The sequence below is a fragment of the Nomia melanderi genome, chromosome 5 (assembly GCF_051020985.1).
Source record: "Nomia melanderi isolate GNS246 chromosome 5, iyNomMela1, whole genome shotgun sequence".
Classification (NCBI taxonomy): Eukaryota; Metazoa; Arthropoda; class Insecta; order Hymenoptera; family Halictidae; genus Nomia; species Nomia melanderi.
The window spans coordinates 17,643,477-17,663,979 of record NC_135003.1 but is presented as its reverse complement, the minus strand read 5'-3'; the positions used below and the strand labels follow the sequence as shown (position 1 = coordinate 17,663,979).

Sequence of the window (20,503 nt, the reverse complement as noted above, 5' to 3'; positions counted from 1 at the left end):
AGCTACAATGCTCGATTGTTCTATAAGGAAACAATTCCTTCCTTTTTCGAGGAACAGGTGTTTTGTCCCCGCACGTCGCGTGACTCACCGACGAGAGTTTTCCAGGAGGACCCTGCCTTAGGCGCGATTACGCGTCCGAACGGTTTTCTATATAGGGGGTGACTCAGCTATGTACATTTAATGACCAAACATAGGCAAGCTTTGCATTAAACAACAGCGACAATGGGTATTCAAGCTTTCGTTCGTGCAGCATTCGAAATTGAAATCATTCGCGCGGACTCGAGTACCGCTGGAAATACAACTGGTGTGGGAATGGAAAACCCCGCTCTAGATCCTTAACCTCTTTTTGGAGAATAACGAGTGGTTGCGGCCGCTCCAATCAACTTCTGCCCGAGTGCAATTTAGCCCGCACTGTTGTATTACGTGTCGCTAAATTAATTCTTTAATGCATGCGCAAGCTATGTTCCCATATAGCCACGTATCCAATCCATTAGAGCAGTCGGGGTGGAGTGTCTCGTCGTTGCGACGATGAAACAATTGGTACCTATCAATTTCCGAAATTTTCCAAGTCTCAAAGCTTCAAGTGTTCAAATTTTTTAAATTTCAGAATTTCGAAGTTTCAAAGTTTCAAAGTTTCAAAGGTTCAAGGGTTCAAATTTTTTAAATTTCAAAGTTTCAAAGTTTCAAAGTTTCAAATTTCCAAACGTTCAAATGTTCAAATTTCAAAGTTTCAAATTTCCAAACGTTCAAATGTTCAAATTTCAGAGTTTCAAAGTTCCAAACGTTCAAATATTTAAAATTTCAGAATTTCAAAGTTTCAAAATTTCAAATCTAAGAAATCCCAAACATCGAAACTGTACATTTGCGCGCAGCATTACTCCACATTCCCATCCGATCGGCGACGACAAAGCAACTCTCACGAGCCGCTCCGAGGTAGCTCGCCGAACGCGAGGGGGTTAACCAACGCTAAACACGGATCATCATTCCATCCGCTGATGAGGATTGCGTCACGATCGCTTTGATCCCGGCGATACCGAATTGTCTCCGGTAACGCGATTCGCGGTGGATCGCGTGCGAATTTCGCGGTGTCGACAGTCGCACGATCCACCGAACGGCGGGCGCGATGCGATGCGTCCGATCGTTTGGTCTACCGATGGCCGCGCGCGATAAAGTCTTTCTCCGCGTTTCCACGCAGATACCGAGATAGCCGCACGCCAGGCCGAATCGTCGACGTCCGGTCGTTGCCGTGATAAATTTGATACCGGTCTCAATAACATCCTGCGAACTTTTACCGGCGCTGCGCTCTGACGTAACGCTCGCTCGCTCGTTCACGCGATCGGCCGCTTCCACGATCCGGCGCTCGCCGGGAGAACAGCCAGCCTCGAGCTCCATCTTTCACCTTTCTTTTATATAATTGTTAATTACGAGGCTCGCTCGGACGGTTAATTAATTCGCCGCGGTGAAATTTAATCGGTCGCGCCCGCTAAGCACGCTTCTTCGGCTCCGCGCGGATCGCGCCGATAGGTTTAGGCGGGCGAGTTTACTTTTTTTCGAGAAACCGTTCCGCCGGCCCCCCACCTCGCCTGTTAATTATGCCGTTGTTCGGGAAGAATGTTGCTTGATCGTTCAATTGCCTCGTTGCTCGTTACGGGGCACGTATTTCGTTGTTCCGAGCGGGAAAGTGAGATCGGCGCTGAATTACTTGGACGGGTTCTTGTCTTTGAACTTGAAGCTCCCTTTGTTAACTTGCATTTATTCCACGCTTTATTCTATCGTTCTTAGAAGACTACATGTTTATTCATATAATTCTAGAAACCAGAATTTCAAAAGCAGAGACTCATATGCATTGGCATAATTGCATCAATCAAGATCGACCCGAACTGTTAACGAACAATATTTCAGGAATCCAGTATCCGTGAAATTGATGGGTTCCGTAAATCAACCGTCAATCACCATGACACGCTCGTGTCATGCTTCTATTCTTGTACTTGTCGAATCTCATTGCGTTTCGAAGATCGTTCTCTCGAATCCGTGCGCTGTATCCCAGATGAACCGCATTCGGATGCGCCGCGACTCGGGCGACTGAAAATTCATTAAGACCTGCCGGTCGTCAAAGTCTACGAAGGATATTGGAAATCCTTAGAGAGCTTGGCAGTTAAATTACAGTAGAAAGTGCTAAAGAATTAACTGACTATAACTGCAGCGACTGCGTCGAAGAAAACGAAATCGAACGCGCGATTGAAAGAAAACGAAATTGGAAATACGCGGCGGATAATCAATGGAAGGGGTTCGATCTACTCCATTTCCCTCGAACCTTGACCCTCCCGTTCCTCCCGGATAACGGCTCGGTCGCATAAATCATCGATGATCTCCGGAGCAGCTGTCGGCCGTCGGATAACAGGGCGTCGCGTCGGCTGACAAATGAAGACGCAACGATTACCAATGGAGACGGCCGCTAATTGGCGCTTATCGCGTCACGGGAATGTCGCGTCGAGAGCAATAGTCGCGCGGACGGTCCTCAACTTTGCATCAATCTCTTATCTAATCTCCGTCCAGCATCGCTGACTCGCGGCTACGGCTTTCCTATGGGACACACCGACGATGATCCTATCGTTCCTCTGTGAAACTCGAGTGATAAACCTAGCGCAATTACTTGTTCGCGTCCGCTGACAACGCTAAGATGAATGGCCGGATAATAGATCATCTTCGCTCTATTAAAAATAATCGAATTCACCCCGCGCGGCTCGAGGGAAACTTCTTGCCGGTTTTCACTGATGCGAGACAACCTTTCTGCGTTTCCCTGCGAGAAACACGTTAATGATTGGAATTCTATAACCAGCGGAGCTTGGAAACGCGGTTAAAGTATATCTGTGACGGGAGCCGTGGAGAGGATGCGTTGAGTTGTTTACGCTGACGCTATCGAGCTGTAATGTGATTATTACACGTAGAATCCCTCGCTTGCTGTGTTTACGGAGCTGACTTTTGGGAATAGAGAACGTTCGAAATTGAATTGAGTAATGTAATCAGATTTTTATGGATTGACGAATACTGGGAGAGGTATTGTATGCAATGATGCAAATATCATTGAACCTATGGCGATCAGATACAATCGATGATATTGAAAATTTCTTCCCGATTATCGCTAGAACAACCGAGCAGTTGAATCGACTTTTAACCCTTTGCACTCGAGAGGTGACCCAGTCACCACTTGATTCGATGCAAAGAAACTACAAAGTTGAATGTTTAATATTTCAAATTAAAGTTTGCACGTTGAAATATTTAAATAAAATACCTCTGTTGCTTAGTTTATCTATGAATTATCGTTAAATTAGTTTCAAACAATATCACCTATATCTCGTCAAAGTGTCGAATATTTCCATTGAAAAACTTTCGAGTGAAAAGTATAAATTAACTGCTTTAATAATTCCCAAAGCATTCGTATCTTCTCAATGATTCGCTCACAAGCCAGTGTAAGTCGATTGTTCGATACTTTCCGATTCGGTGAATGCTCATGGAATAATTATCCTTTTTAGTTATTCAATTTACGTTTGTCTAGGTCAGAAAGCGCTTTTCATAGCTTCTGAACACGTTGTATAATCATTTCAGAAGCCAAAACATTAATTTCCTGAACTTAACCGCATTGGTTTCTGAGCAACTCAATTATAAAAGAAGGAATATTGGGTTGTTCTCATCCAGCCGGTAGTTCCAGAGTTAATCGATCTACCGATAAACACGCCCAACACACGAAGCACGGTGTGCAGCGGCGGCACGAGGCGAAATCGAGTGATATTAATAAATCAGCCAATAAATGGCCAATTAATCCGAACGAGAGGGAAAGCTCGACTCGAGAAAGCGTGCTCGTCTCGGAGCGAGCTCGAATTTTCCGGTTGTCCGGTTTCCAAAGAGGATCGAGGGGTCCCTCGTCGCCAGACGAACGCCGGAAGCTCCGTCGGCGGGCCGGGTGTCAATAGAGCACCGTGGCGAATCGATACAAGCTCCTTAATCGCCTTAGTCCCGGCGCGGATTCGCGGAAATAAACTGCGACGCGACGCGGCGTCGTTCGCCGAGCAGAACCGCTCGCCTTTTTCCAGGGAAAGCTAATTTATTCGAAGCAATGTCAACTGTACTTTCATGCGGGAATCGACCGTTACGGTTCTCTTTTCTTCGCGAGCGCCATTAATCGTTTCTTTTCTTCCTCCGTGGCCGTTGGATCCTTTGATTTCCGTTATTCTTCTAACTGGACCGCTTCGTTCGCGCATTTACGGAACGAATCAACGTTTCTTCAAAGATGAGTTCCTCGTAGCGTCGCGTCTAGTTTGTAGTCACGTTTGAATCGGAAACTATCGAATTAAAATTATTCTTGTCTCGCTGTTCTTTTACTATTATGTTTAGTTTACTGTTAACCCTTTGCACTCGGAAGTTTTTCACTAGAAATATTTGAACATCTGATGAGATGAAGACGATATTTTGTGAAACTAACTCCAAGAGAAATCATAACGTACGTTGAAGAACGAAGCTATTTTATTTCAATTCTCAAATTGATGCGTTATATAAGGTATAATATTAAATATCAAATTTTATAGTTCTACAGTGTGAAATCAGGTGGTGAGAGTCACCTCGAGTGCAAAGGGTTAATTACACTTTCTTATTCTACTCTTTCCATACTCAAACTAAGACGATCAAGATGATGATTTTTTGTTGTTGATGTTGTTAGATTACGACTTTTGATTGTCGTTCGACTATTCAAGCTTCTCAGTTTCGTCGACATTCTATTCCATAACGCGCTACAGAACCATTATTGCTATTCAGAAGTACCGCGAACATTACCGCGCTAAAACGTACGAATTAGCTGGTGACCGTCCGCGCGTTAGACAACCGACGCTAATAACGAAGGTCTAACAACGACGGAGTCGACGAGCGTGTTTGTGGGAACGTGTTAAACATTCGAGAATGTCGGCTGAGAATGTTGGAGGTGACTTCGGGATAAGACTTCGGGATCAAGTCCGATGCACAAAATACGTTGAATTTATTGCGAACGGTTCGAGCGGCGCGACCGTGGTCCAAGATAAACTGGTTCAATTTTAAAATCGTATTTTTCAAACGATAAGTCAGTCACTCTCGTTTCGCGCGTTTCTTCTGCATTTCTTTTTTTCGTCCGTCTAGATCACCCGCGATTCCTTAAACGCAATGCTACGATTCCGTTCTAGGATCAGAAAGTTCCACTCACATTCCGCCCCGAGTTACGCTGAAAAACTCGATACGTGTCTGTACCTCGCTAATTCACGCCATCATTATACTCATTATCTCACACGATAATCTGTGAGCGTAATCGAACGGCGTATCTCGTTTTACACTTGAAACTTTCAGTTCGTTCATCCTGCCGCGCTGAAACCAATCGATTTCCGAGATGACGAGGAAAGTTTTCTTCTTAACACGTTGAACGCCGCACGATTTCATGGAGCAGAATGTACAAAATGGAGAGAATATGACATTAACCTTTGCACTTCGTTGTCGCCGTAACGGCGACATTGTAAGATAAGTTTATAACTTCGTTTTTAGTCAAACATTACTTTAAAATGTATACGCGCTTTTTTAACCCTCTATGGGCTGAATTTTTGTTCATGATTATAACAAAATCTATGCAGTAGAAAATTCATAAATATCCACATATGAATACGAATTAAGAATGTATTCAATAGTTTCAATAATTTCATCAAACGAATGTATTCTGTAACTTTCAAGTCGCAATGACATTAAACTTTCTCGCCTGAGCGTATGAAAGTTCAAGTTAACTGATCACTTAATTTTACTCACCACTTTGAGTGCAGAATGAAGTAAATCAACAGGATGCCAATATACTGATACGTAACTTCAAAGTTACATGAGCCTACAGAAGGTTAATGACAAAACAGGTTAAATCTTTTACAGAGGCACGAGCTGATAGCTCGTATTAAAACTGTTTCGGAGTTGCTGAAAGGTTACATTAAAAATTGTTCGGAGTGCAAAGGGTTAAATCATTTGATTGAGTTGCGTTATTATTACTGCGTGTTCATTTAGCTGTTCACTGCATTAGGCAGTATTGTTTATGATATAGAAACCTTTTAAAATAATCATAGTTCAACTGAGTGAATTATAGTAATCCGATTCGATTGAGGGTCACCGGTGATCCCGGCATTCAACGTGTTAATACCGTCGAAAAGATTCGCAGTAATAAACAAAGAGAAGGATAGTCGTATTCTGGAAGCTACCGACGTCTCAGAAATCCAAGAACAAACGGACACCGAGTCACCGTTCCTTGAACGTCGAGGTATTTGACGTACTCCTCTCTATATTCGACAAAGCAAACGTCGATCCACGGCGACGAGGCTATTTATAGCCAGCCAATTTAATTCATTGCGAAACCTCGAATTCCTCGCAGCTTATTCGCGGTCTTTTTCGCGCGGATTATGCTCTATACGTATTTTTCCTCGAGAATATGCAAATAGGGGTTCTCAAGGCGCGAGTCTGGAAATTTCGGACACTGCTCTACATATTCACGTGAATGATTCGATCCTGAAAATCGAGTATATAAACAAATAGAGCGTCACATTAAGCTGTAATCGAATGAACCAACGTCGACGTGAACCTCAAACTGAGAAACCAAGAGCACCTCGGACCGCGAAGGGTTAATGTCTAACCTTTATCCTATTCTGTCCAGCCGAAGACGCGCTATCTAGTCCCACGAGCGCGTTGTCGTCGCGCGCATTGTCCGGTCCGCTTTCATCGGGCCGCAACAATGAGAGACATTCGTTGACCCGAGAGGGCCGGTCGCCCCAGAGTCGTATCGAGGCTTTTTATTCGAGGCTGTTTCGCGCGGCGGCTCGTGCCGCCGTATTCTGGGTCGGAGACCTTCGTCCTGCCGCTGTCCTCGGCTCCGGAACACGAAGGTCGCGGGCCTTTATTGGGAAAAGATGAGTAACGAGCGAAACGACTTCGCGCTTCGTGCGTGGATTGGCAAGGAGAACCGTGGCCGCCGCGACTCGCTTGGCAATTAAATCGACCTCCTCCCCGGCCTCCGCGAACTTCGCCTTTAACGCCTCGCCTCGACGCGTTCGGCGCCTCGATCGAGCCGGGGAAGGACGATCGAGCCTCGCGACGTTCGGTCGCCGATCGTTTCGGCGCACAACGCGGCCGCCTCCGAACGAAACCCGAAAATCGACTATTCGCGTAACGAAAATTGAAGATTAACCCTTTGCACGTTTTTCACTGGAAATATTTCAACATTTTCTGATGAGATAAAATCGATATTTTGTGAAACTAAGTCGACGAGAAATTCGCGCGAATTGACGGACAAAGCTGTTTTACGTCAATGTTTCTCAGATTGATGCATTGTATGAAGTGTAATGTTAAATATCAAACTTTATAGCTTCACTGTAGGAAATCAAGTTATCGAAGGATTATGGCAATTTCGAAAACTCCGAGTTATCGAAGGATTATGGCAATTTGCAACGGAGAGAGAGAAATCTGTAGAATTGAAATGAACCGACAATTCAATGCTGCCTCTGAGATTAGCCGCATACCAGCTCTAAATAAGGATGACTGGGATTGAAGGATCAAATATTGCTTCCATGGGAATGAAGCTTTACTCGAGGGAGATTCATCCTTCGCGTTCGAACGATTTCTTTCGCGAGGCTATCCCGATCGCGCAGCGGTTTCCAAGCGAGATTACACATTATCTCGTCTCCTCCTCGCAAACGAAGGGAACAATCTTCCGAAGTTCGACCTCGTGCTTCGAGAAAATCACCCGTCGAGGCAGGCCAATTGCAGGGATAGTTAGACTAGACTCGCAGTTAGCCAGACTTGCCAGATTTATTCCTTGAATGGGCATAGCCGAACCTCTGCCCTCAATTACGCGACGTCTGCAGTCAACTTCGTAATGGGATCTCGGGATTAGGGGCAAAGAAGGAAAGCAGAAGAGTCTCGCAACTGGTACCGGGAACGGCAATTAGAATAATAACGACAACGTTGATAATTATACGCCGCGGCAGATGCTATTCCGAGTCGGAGTTAGAGCGTAATGGAATAAACTTCTTTCCAAGCTGCGAGCGAGTTGCGTAAGCGTGAGACTCGGGGTTGCCCGTTCGGGACGCGGAAAGTTTGGACGAAACCGAACTTTTCTTCGATCCAGGATTTTCACGTCCAAGATTTCCATATTTAAGGTTTCAACCCCTTATAGGCGGACGTCGACGCTTTGACAAGATCAAAGTTTCACGGTTGCAATACTGAATCGTAAACGAATGATTTAACTACTCAAACAGCAAGAAACATAGTTTATTCTATATTACCTAGAATTTGCAGAAGATTCTCTGAAATCTACAAAACCTTCAGCAGATGAAGCTGAATCATCTATTCATCGCTTAACACTAAAACTACGTACTAGTCAAAATGACTAGTCTCGATTTTTTTGTTTAGCAATTATTGATATCTTCGAAGCATTGAATCTTCGAAATGGTTTTGAAAATAAATGGTTTCATTTCAGTACTATAATGAGTGTCTGAAGAAACTGAAAATAATCTATTGTTACAATTGTTACGTGAATTGCATATTAATCGTATTAAATGCTCGATAGTTCTATTGTTAAGCAACAGAAGCGGAAACTAATCTCTTACTCTCTGAAATGCCGACAAACTCCAACACGTCAGACCTCATATTCAGTATCTCGACATTACTAAAACAATACCATTAACACTATTCCAAACACAACCCATCACCCTCGACATCAATGCAACATCCACCCAAGTAAACCTCCAAACCAGCTGCACCCAAGCCAAACACGTCACGAAACTCCATCATCGAAACATCTATCGATATTATCATTCGAAGCTGGAGCGTCGTAATCCTCGATCCGATTGGTTCCAGGTTCATGGGCGTCTGCGTGCACGAGGGTCAGCTGCACGCCCTGACGGAGTACATAAACGGCGGCAGCCTGGAGCAGCTGATCATGGCTAGACACACGCCGCTCCCCCATCTGATCAGGATGAACCTGGCCAGGGACGTGGCCAGGGGCATGGCCTACCTGCACAGCCGTGGCCTCTTCCACCGCGACCTCACCTCGAAGAACGTCCTGATCAAGAAGGACGAATCCACCTCCGAGATGACCGCGGTGGTCGGCGATTTCGGGCTCGCCGCTAAGATACCGGACCCGAGCACCGGCTACAGGCTGAGCACTGTCGGCAGCCCCTATTGGATGTCGCCGGAATGCCTGAAGGGTCAATGGTACGACCACAGGTCGGACGTTTTCTCGTTTGGCATCGTGGTCTGCGAACTGATCGGCCGCGTGCCGGCCGATCCGGACGTTCTGCCACGGTCAGATAACTTTGGCCTCGATTACCTGGCCGTGGCAGAGATCTGCGCCGCGGCTAATCCGCCGACGGAGTTCCTCCATCTCGCCTTCAACTGCTGCACGGTGAGTTTCCACGCGATACCTCGCGTTTTTTCCGTTTCCACGAGCATTGTTCGCCTGGGAGTTTGCTCGGCGCAGCGCGACGCGACGCCGCTCGCCGCGCGGGTTACTTAACGCTCTGCTCGGCGGATCGGACTATTAATAGGCTTCCCGATATCCGTGTTACATCGGGCAGATGAAGAAGTTCCCGTCGGCGATCGCCGCTTTTTCGCGGACGCGCCGCCAGCTTTGTGGATTAGAACGCTCCTGGAGCGTGGAAGATGTTTTAGATAATAGATGATCATTTCGCTGGAATGGCTCTTTATGCTTTGCACCTCGACTGTGGAGAGTAGGAATAAGGGAAGTTGGATAAGAGAGCGTTCAGGGAGATGGTAATGACGAGTTCGAGCTTTCATATCCAGATCGAAAGCTTTGAATAAATAATTTAACGATTAATGAGGTAGACGCGAGGTTTCCTTTTTCGAGTATTCAAGATTTCGATGTGTAATTCAATTATTGATAGATATTGTTTACAGAAGTTTCAGAATTTCTCATTAGCAAAGAGTTAATATGTTAAGCGAGCCTTAAAGGAATCGGTCGTGTTACGTGATTCTTCGGAAAGACCCGTCACTTTCGCAATGGCGATTACTGTTACTCTTAAAAGATCCGAGATATCAGTTAATTGTCGAACAACTTCCTCGTTTCGTTATTCCTCCATTCGATTCCGATCCGATCTTCCAGCTGGAAAAGAATGTTAGTGGATTAATTGTTAGTAGAGCTGAAACTTCTCCGCGTGTTCCGCGGCGCTTTTAGCGATCCGCGTCGGTACGGCTTCCAAAGAAGTCGACGTATTTAGAGGCAAAAGAAGCGAGCGATCCCGCGTAACACGCGATGCGTCATGCGTCGCATTAAATAACGCCGCGATGCTAACTTTTCTGGCAGCGGTGCAGTTGGTCCCCGATGCGGCGGAGCCCTAGACACATTGCGCCAGAGATCGCGGATGATGAACGCCCCGGGGGCCGGCGGTCAGCGCGAACGTTCGAAGCCACTGAACTTACAATAAGCTAGCCGAATTACATAAGCGTTAACGTGAAACGGGAAACGATTTTATTTGCGCGTTTTAAAACGGGACATTGGCAACCGCCGGCAACGACGTCCGAGACGTATGCACCTGCCGCTAACAGTGTTTTACAAATGTTGTGAAATTAATACCGAGACCACCGTTCGCGTCCAATTTCGTACGCCGCGCAGACTTTGTTTCTCCGTTTACAACCCTCGACAATCCGATTTCATTGACGACCATTTAGCTAGCGAGCGTCTCAGTTGGCTAGAAAGTCTCGGCGTTCTTTCTCGATTATACCTGTTTTATGGTACATTAACGGACGTTACGAACCAACGGATCCGCTGAAAGGTATTAGAAACCGAATAGCATAAAGAACACCTCATTCAATAACGTCTAACTTCGAGAGAAACTCACCTCTAACCCGTTAATCCGTGGCCTTATGGTAAAGGTCGTTTCAATCTCTAAAAGTTGGGAACATCTTCCTCCCAACGTTTTCTATAGTTTATTTACTTAGATGAGTTACTATAATTACAAAAACATCGTATATTAACCCTTAGCACTCCAGATGATTTTGTAATTGATCAGCAACTGCAACTAATTTTTATGGTATCTCCAGTGAAAATGAAAAATGCTATAACATTCCTTCGATCTTTTATTTTCTTTCTCAATACAAAATTTTGATGTGTGGGGAACAGTTGCGAAATGAATCCCAACGCGAGCGTCAACAAACAATGAAAACTCCATCAGCGAGAGAATCCTAAACTATGATTGTTTCAGTACGAGCCGAAGTCGAGGCCGACCTTCCCGGAGATCACGGCCAGGCTGGACAGCATGATCGCGAACGACGAGGAGGAGTCGAAGAGCAGCATCGGCAAGTGTCCGTCGGTGGACCCGACGCTGATGTCCAGCATGGACGAGATCACTCGCGAGGGCAGGCCGACGAAGCGCAAGACTGCTCGCCTGCGCAGCCAATCGGCGGACGCGAGGGGCTGCGACAACGCGACACCCTCGGACAAGGCGAGGTGTCACTCGGCGAGGAGGGTCGCCGAATTGGCGAGCAGACGGGACCCACACTACAAACCGATGACGGCGAACCCGTTCCACGCGCTCGGCGGCGTGAAGAAGATCCTCGGCGACCTGTTCTCCAGCTGCCTGGAGCTGCCCTCGCTGGAGGACGTCAGGCCGAGCGTCACCGATGCTATCGGGAAGTTCAAGCCCGCGCAGAACGACAGTATCGCGAAGATCTTGGACAGGAAGAAGCCGAACTCCGAGCCGAGCAGCCCCACCGCCAGGAAGAAGTGGGAGAGAAAGGTAAGAATGCGGACCGAGCGATGCTTTCCTCCGCTAATCGCCTGGATAATTGGATGAAATCGCTGATCACTGTCGGCATTAGGCCGCTAACCACCTGGCCGATGCCTAATCTCTCTCTCTCAGCCGGCGTGTAAACGAAAGTGGATCGGATCGGCGATCTTCCCGCGCAGTTGCGTTGCCTTTTCAGCGGGCTTGTTTTGCGGAGAAACCTAAAGCTTCTGTGAAATCGTTGAGAATGTTCCGGTCAATTTGATGGACAAGCGAACGAACAGATCTTCGTGCGAGTTTTCTCGAGTTAATCTGCGAGGAGCTTGTATCTAGGGGATCCCCCTTTTGAACTGGATCTCCTACCTCGTTGGTAACGATTCGTTCTCGTGCCGGAGGTATTTTCGCGTTCGAAGAAAGAGGCTACGGCGCGCATTGTCTCGGTTGAACCTCGGGTAAAAAGCACTTCCGGCGCGGGGGTAATCGCAGTTAAACAATGTTGATGGAACGACGCGCATGAGAAGCCGAAGCGCAGACCTACAAACCCTCGACCTACCTCTACAATGTTGCCAGCTGGCGTGAGGTAATAGTGGGACTCGCGCCCGGTTCACGGTCAAGGAAGTGACCTCGAGCAGCCGATACTAGTCGCCTCGAGTGTAACAGACGCGTTGCATAACGGTAGACTTAATAAAACGAACGTAAAGAATCGGACTGGGCGCGTCAAGTATTGTCTCTCGCGCTGCCTCGGTTTCTCCTTTTATTGTTTCTCGCTCGGCGACCGGGATCGCGAGGACCGCGAGGCGTCGTCGTCGTTTTGCCGAAATCGAAGCCTATTCGAACGCTAATAAACCCGCGGGACCACCATGGAGTTTCGAGAGGCGGCGCGGAACCGAGAAATGTCGGAGGTCGACGCGGTCGTTAACCCTTCGCGGTTCAAAGTATTTTCGATCTGTGATTTTGGGACCACCACCGAAATCGCGCGGCTCGATCGCGTTTCGATCGTTTAGTTCGATAGCACGTGTGCAATATTTAGAGAGTATCGAGATTATTTTATTGTAAACTGAACGGTTAGTTCGCGGTACAAATTTGTTCGGAGGAATGTAAATATTCGAGAATGTTAACTGAACAAAACACGCTAGTCAAATCGAAGAATCACTGAACTGTAATGGACGAATTGTTGATCTTTGGACTCCTGTAACTTTCTAATAAAAAGTCATACGACATCCTGTATGGATTCATTTTAAAGCGTGGCGCTTCTACTTTCGTCTCCTGTGAGCCATTTTCTCCTGCGATGTTTCTTCGAGTATCAGTCAAGAGAGTATACTTCCCCGTTTCCGAAATCGTACGAATTCGAACGTCCCCACGAACAAATTTGATTCGACGCTGAATCCACCAGGGATTTGAAGACCGAAGTCTCATTTACAACGGCCCCTCAGCACTCTATGTACGACTTTTATTCGCCATTTTGTTGACCCTCGCCGGGCGTCACGCAACGCGTAACGAACCCGGTGAGGGTTCACCCTTCGCGGACAATGATTCATTGAAAGATACGAAACCTTTGGCAGACAAATCTAAATCCAATATCAGCCACTTAATAGAAAGAAACGAAACTACGTCTGCTGTTCGAGTAATTAAATCATTTCGCTCAGTCTACCAAACACAAAAATGACATTCGTCCGCAAAGGGTTGAACACTAAATGAAAAGTGAGTAACTATTTACAACCGATTCCTCGTCGATTCACTTGACCTTCAAATATATTGTCAAAGTCATCAATCTCAACTGTTCCCCATACATTACCGATAATACACGAACACCTAACACACGATAACACACGAAAACCTAAATCAAGTCCCACATATTCCCAGGTCACCAAAATCCCAGAGGAATCAGTGTCGCAAATAATTACCGAAAAGTGTACCCTAGACATTGTAACCACAGTAACAATCCCGCGTTTTCCACGTTCGCAGGTGGCAACGAAGGTAGGCGCCGCGAATCTGTTCACGCATCCGCTGTTCAGAGACGGCTGGGAGCCGAGGCGGCGCGGCAGCTGCGAGTCCGGGTTCTGGAGCTGCGTCGGCGAGGACCTCAGCCCGGAGCCGCCGAATCGCCGGCACACGTCCACCCTGAGCAGCTCGGCGGCCAGCAGCCTGTTCCTGCTGGACGACCACCGGACCAGCTCGATATACACGGACTCGTCCGAGGACATCGCCAGCCTGGGCGGCGGCGACTCCTGCTGGGAGGACAGATTAGGCGGCATAGGGTCTTCCAGTAAGACGATCTCGAAGATCGTCGAGTACTTCGAGAGAAAGCAGGCCGGCAGCTTGAGGCTCGTGGACCACGAGCCAGGCTCGAGCAGCAGGCTGACCCTGCTCAGAGCCAGCTTGGAGGGGCCGGTCCCTCTGTGCAGCATCTCCGCCGCCCAGAGGCTGGTCGTCTGCGAGGGCGCGGTGCGCAGCAAGCTGCCCCTCTTCGATAAGAAGTGATACGCGCCCCGTGGAATCTGTTCCTTAGGGTTTCTCGGCTCTCCCGCCGATCCGCGCGATAAACGCGGCACGTAGCGCGCGCGCAGAGCGAAGCGGAGCGGAGTCTGGGACCGGAGGGTTTAGCGGCGCTGGAAGCTTCGCGAGCTAGAGTATCGGGATTAACGGACCGACGCCGGAACTATCGGGTATTTCCGTTCACTGCCAGATTCTTGAACGCTTAATCGGAACACGGAGTTTGATTAATATTCGACGCTCGTGAAAGTTGGGAGAGCTTGACAAAGTCACTCGATATCCGTTAGGAGGGACTATTAATTGAGATACGTTTGGCTGGTCGATCGAGACGCTCGAATATTCAGACGCGCGGATATTCGAATCGGTCATTCCGACTGGCACGGTAGTTTCGGCGCTCAGCTCGGACAGAGAGATATCGAACGCTTCCGATGGCGTGGCGCGAGTCTCGTTGATCGCATAATTTTCAAACGATTATGCGTGAAAGTCGGCGTCCAATTCGGCGTCCAATTCGGCGCCGTTCGTCCCCGTTGTACCTTCCAACGAGTCGCCGTGGCGCCCGACGTGTCTTGCGTTTGCTTAATCACCTTCGCCGGCGTTAGTTTGTATTGCTCTTCATTTTGGAACGAAACGAAGAATAAATATTACGGGATAGCAGGTGTGTCGAAGGAGGCGGTTTTTCTGGCGTGGGACACCGTCGTCTCCGACGTGTCCGAATTTTCGGTGAAAAGATGCCTCGAGAAAGCAAGACGAATCCGATAGAGATCGATGCGAGAAAGTCGAGTTTTTGCCGGGAGCGTCGCTAAATCCCTCGGCTCCTCGGGCCACGACTGTGTGTGACGCGACGAGAATCTTGGAAAACGGCGGCGCATCCGGGGAACATGGCTCGGTTTGCCAAGGAATGCCGCGTCGGACGAGTCCGCAGCACGCGGGGGGACTGAAAGTAAATGGTAACGAAGAACGACTGTATCTTCATCGGACTCGATGACTCAGGGGACCGCGAAATAGACTCGGAACCAACCGCTTTGTCGTCGATTCGTCTGTAGCGTGTTACATTTTTGGGACCGTCGACGAACGCGTGGCGAGGGTGAGCCGGGCTTTCTTCCTGGCAGCCTAGTAATTTTATAGTGTACACAGAGTGTCCTGCAATCGGTGCTGCAACTGGAAAAACAGAAAGTTTAGAGAACAATTTCAAGTAAACAAGAGAAGAAAGAAGTTAACAGTTTACAATAAAGAAAGGAAGCAAAGAGTAATCTTCAGAAAATATATTAACATTCGCAATTGGTAAAATAAGCTACTAGAATCATTAGCTTCTAATCCACTAGATTACGCGCTGAATGTCAGTTTCGCACACAGCGACCTCTCCGTTGCATCAACGTTTACAGAACACCCTGTACAAGGTAGCAATACGCGTTCGTCCCGTACAATAGATTAATACTAATAATAGCACACAACAACGTAGCCAGACTCGAGTCCGATGGAGACGTAATCAGCCACGAATTTTAGCAGGCGCTTCTCTCTAAAATCTAGTAACCTGACTGTGATGTTTTTTGATAATCTACATACATTAATCGATCCGTACGACTTAAGTGTCGGTGAAGCCGTCGGCGGGGCTCGTCATTCCGTGGGCTGCGGTCGTTCGGCGTTTCTCGTCGAGTGAAACGGTCGGTCGGACAGAAAATTCTGTCGGTAGATACGCCTACATTGAACGAAGGAGAGGCGAGCGTCGATGATATTCCACGGGACGCACGGGACGTTTCGCGCGCGTCGGTTCGGCACACTTAACGCTCTTTCTTCGAGATAATAATGTTTGTATTGCCGATAGGGATATTTATTATCTTCGAGAAGAAGGCTCGGACGAGGATGAACGTTCCCAGGGATCGACGGAAGCAATATAGAATTTGATTTCGAGACTGCGGCAACCGGATGCCAGTAGAAACAACGCTGCTCACGTTCTCACCTTTCGCAGTGCCTCGCAGTTCCTAGTTAGCCACCTCCGTCCTTTATCCACGAAGACCGACTTCTCAACCGATCGCTGCCGTGGCGACGGTGCAGATCGGGAACGCGAGTTTCGCCGATTCCGTGGTTCGCCGGCGCGTCGAGCGGCCGGATTTCAGCGCGTCGCGTTGCCACACACACCCCCGAGTTGGTCTGTTCTCGTTTGTTTCACCATTTCCCCGCCATCGTGTTCGGCGTACGGATACTTCGGGTCGAGGGTCACCGTCGGAGGCGTTGCTCTTGCGCTGGAGACGCGAGCAGGTCGAAGCGGACACGAAAACTACGACGACGTACAGGAGAAAACGGCGCTGTTTCTGTTATTTTCTTGTGAAAACCGAGTCACTTTCGTTTGCGGTTGTCCGAGCGAACGCGGGACGGAAACACTCTCTTTTAGTCTGTTAGATTGTTAGATCGTTAGACGGTTAGATCTTCGATGGCACGTTTAGAGGATCATCGATACTGGTTCGTCGGTGTTGGTGACGCGAGCGCGGAGGCTCCGACGAGTTTCTTCGAGCGAACGTTCATAGGGAAAAATGTTGTGCCTTATTGAAATGCCACATGTCCTAGGTCAGGTAACGCGTCCAGCGTTCAACTTAGAATTTTTACACACTGATAATCACGCAACGTTAAAAGCAATTTCAGTTTTAGCTGTAAATATTCGTTCGGGACTCCGTGGCTCGTCTTATCGAGATCCGCCGACCGGTATCGTTGTTTCCTCTTAAGGAGAACCGAAGATTTCTAACCTTCCGTCCGATTTACGTTGGAAAAATGTGTTTTTTAATTAGGACGTTGTATCCTGAAAAATTTCGGTTTTGATTCATTGATAGCGTTTTATTCGTAGACCACAGGGTGAGCGAAAATTATGAATCAAAGGTTCAATCGAGAACGTCTCACCCTGTGTTGGTCAAGACAGACAAGTTCAGTTGTAATTTTAATTTATCGAATTATCCGAGACAAATCTACAGTCCGATGACCGTGCTGCCGTCTTCTTTTGTACTGTGTCGTCGCGTAGAGATAGGAGGGATATCATCAAGGCCTATGCTGCGCTTAAACGAGAGTTTTTATTACATTTCTGATCGAGCGATGGATACTTCCGTGGCGCCCCGCGCGTCGTAGATTAGCACTCAGGATGCGAGGAAGCAAAACATAGTATATTTTGTTGACAGAGATGACACCGCGTGTCCTGAATATTTTTGTTGACGTAAACAATCGGGACGATTGTCCATTTTTGTGTAAGGCAGCGAGCGAGCGAGCGAGCGAGAGAAAGAGAAATAGAGAGAGAAGGATGCAAAAAGAAGCAGCGTGAGTGGAAGCGCGAATGAGAAATAGAATGTAGAGAGACTGAGAGAGAGAGAAAGGGAGAGAGTAAATGAAACTGATCTAGTCAGTGTATTATCGTGGCGGCCTTATCTTTTGTATGTCGTAGCGCTAATAACTTAAGTGTTCCAAGGGAAATGAACGAAGAGCGAGAGGGACGGAATGCGAGAGAGATGGAAAGAGGTGAAGACTCTGAATCCGAATGAGTCCCGCGATCGTCGGATCGCCGGCCGATCGGTGAAACCTCGTTTCTGTTAGAGAAGGCAAGCGGAACTCCGAATGTACACGGTAATTTATAGTGAATGCGTGTGTGCCTGTATACGAGTGTGTTTGCTACTGTGCGAGAAGAGAATCGCGTGTGTCCTTTCGTTGCTTCCTCGAGATTGCGTCTCCGTCAGCTGGAAACTTATCCAATCGGGAATACTGATAGCCCAAGGTCACCCAAGGTCGTCTGATTATATTCCGTCATTCTTAACTCGGTGAACCTTTGTTTATTATATTCGCGAACGAACGACTTTGAAATTCATTTTAACCCTCTGTAGGCCCATGTAACTTTGAAGTCAATATTGGCATCTTGTTGGGGGTCACCGGTGACCCCCAAGCAAATCGAATTGCTATAGTTCACTCAATTAAACGATGATTATTCGCAAGCATTTCTATATTATAAATAATGCTACTCACTGCGGTGACATTCAATTTGATGAACGTACGATGATAGTAATCCAATTCAGTCGAATGGTTTAATATTGTATTTTTTCCATTTTGTGTCTATGAAACCGTGTGGCGTTCAACGTGTCAACGTCATTGTAACTTGAAAGTAATGTATTGTACTGAATACATTAACTCGTCTTCATATGTGGATACTTAATTTTGTACTGCGTAGGTTTTGTTATAATCACGAACAAAAATTCCCATAGAGGGTTAATTCGATAGAAACGTTCAATTTTCTACGTGGTAGAATCTTATTCGTCGATGCTCGTGTAATATATTGAAGGATGACAGTGAGCTCGAGTTATCAGTATTCCCCGGGCAAACACACGGTGTAACCGAAGCGAAATGACACTGAAAGTTGGTGCACGACCGGAGGAACGAGCTGGACGCAGCATGGGGACACATCGCTCTTTAGTTACGCGGTGTTACTCTGGTACGGTATTCTCGAAGCGACTCCCGAAGAGGCGAGCGTCCGAAGTCTTCCTGATCCTGAGTTTCCTTTCGGTTCCGTTAGTCTCTTTGTCCATCGAACAAGCGTCTCGAGTCAATTTAAGTCTACAATATTGCTGCAGCGTAGCCGGTGGAAAGTTCGTTTCGTGTACTTTGTCGTTAGACGGTGGAAGTTTATGCGTATTCGGAATTAGAAGGGATCCAACGAATGTATCCGTTTATTGATCAGTTTGACGGGTTACAAGTGCATAAGATTCCGCGGTCTAATCGTCGTTGTCGCCGCGCGGCTGACGGAATACCGTATCAGCGTAGTAGTCGACGTCGAGGGGACGCTTTAGGTAGGTAGCAGTTCGCGGGTCAGCGTGAGATCGTTTCGTCGACCCGGCTGCGGGACGAGTCGAACCAAATTTCTACTAGAATAATAGGCCACTATACCTTTTTACTTGTCAGAGTTCGTTCACGGGTTCTACTTGATAAGACTGCGTGTTTGTTAAATATGTATGTAAGTAGTAAGTCCTTGATAGTTCGCAGTCCCTTCTTCCTTGCCTAACGGAATGCACCGTCGACCAGAATTCAACGTGTTCTCTCACCTTTCGTTTCGCTCTAGTCGAGTTGATGCAGCGGTACGAGCACCCGAACGGATTTCACTTAAACCGATCCGCAATGGAGATTGCTGCACCAAGGGGATTCCGAGCGATCGTTAGATTGCCGTGAATCAAACGTAAAGCAGAATGTTTGTTGTATTAATTTCATTCGATTGAAGATAATACGAACAGGAACGAAACTGTACGGAGCTTTCGATTCGATTCTTTCCGGAGGATTCACCGGTGAACAGAGATCGGTGTCTAGCGATCGCGTTCACAAACAGGGACACTAACGTTAGAACTCTTTCCAAAGTCTTTCAAGAAACTCACGCGGAACGCTCAATCCTTACTACTGTAGTCTTTCATATGCCGTACGGGACAACTGAAAGTTCATTCGATTTGCCTGTTGGTGTAGCAACTTTCGTCGTTTTCAAAAGAATCAGGAACGAGGACTCATGGGGAGGAGATTAACCCTTTGCACTCGAGAATATTTTTCTCAACATTCATTACTTTCTAATGAACTGTGAATGATATTTTTTACAATTAACATAAATACCTTGCATAAATTTTATTTCGATGTTCCATGTGTTCGGACGTTGTATAAAATTTAATATTGAATTTTTAATGTTACAATGTTCTTGGGTCAAATGAAATGACTGGAAGGCGCCTCTCGAGTGCAAAGGGTTAAGGAGAGAAGTTTGAGCATCGATTCGACAGAGATGCGTCCGCTACCTTTGCATCGAGTCGACCACGCAAAGAATGATGCGTTCTGTTTCGACGCGTCAATCGGTACCTGAAGAAACCTAGAAGCAAGGACTGCGAATGGGTTTTATTTTTAATAGTCGCGGACATATCAGGAGTTGGGCATATCCTGAGGAGAATTTGTTGCCGGTGAGGAATGATCGTCGAGTGTGTGTGTGTAAGAGAGAAAGAGAGAGAAAGGGACAAAGGGGAAACTGTGGAACAGCGAGCGAGAGGAGAGTGAAAGTGTGTGACGAAGTCGCGTGAGAAATGGAAACAGTAAATCGGACTTGTAAGACCGAGAGGCGCATTTTTCTTCTTAAAAAGAGGGTTATTTATTTTAAGTAAAAAAAACAGGTAATTATAGGTACACATTTAGAAATCCACTTGAATCGTCTCTTCCAATATACTTTTCTCGGACTATCGTCC

The 20,503-nt window shown here is 47.0% G+C and overlaps 1 protein-coding gene across 7 annotated transcripts in view; it reads left to right on the top strand.

The window, feature by feature from the left end:
- Window positions 1-20,376, top strand: part of cdi (serine/threonine kinase) — a 100,490-nt gene extending 80,114 nt beyond the window's left edge. For all 7 annotated transcript variants that reach the window (XM_031971141.2, XM_076367650.1, XM_076367651.1 and 4 more), the window contains 3 exons: window positions 8,899-9,445; window positions 11,262-11,795; window positions 13,749-20,376. In XM_031971141.2, the coding sequence (XP_031827001.2) occupies window positions 8,899-9,445; window positions 11,262-11,795; window positions 13,749-14,264 (1,597 nt within the window). In that variant the 3' untranslated portion in view covers window positions 14,265-20,376. The remainder of the gene's footprint in view (window positions 1-8,898; window positions 9,446-11,261; window positions 11,796-13,748) is intronic.
- Window positions 20,377-20,503: the final 127 nt, after the last annotated feature.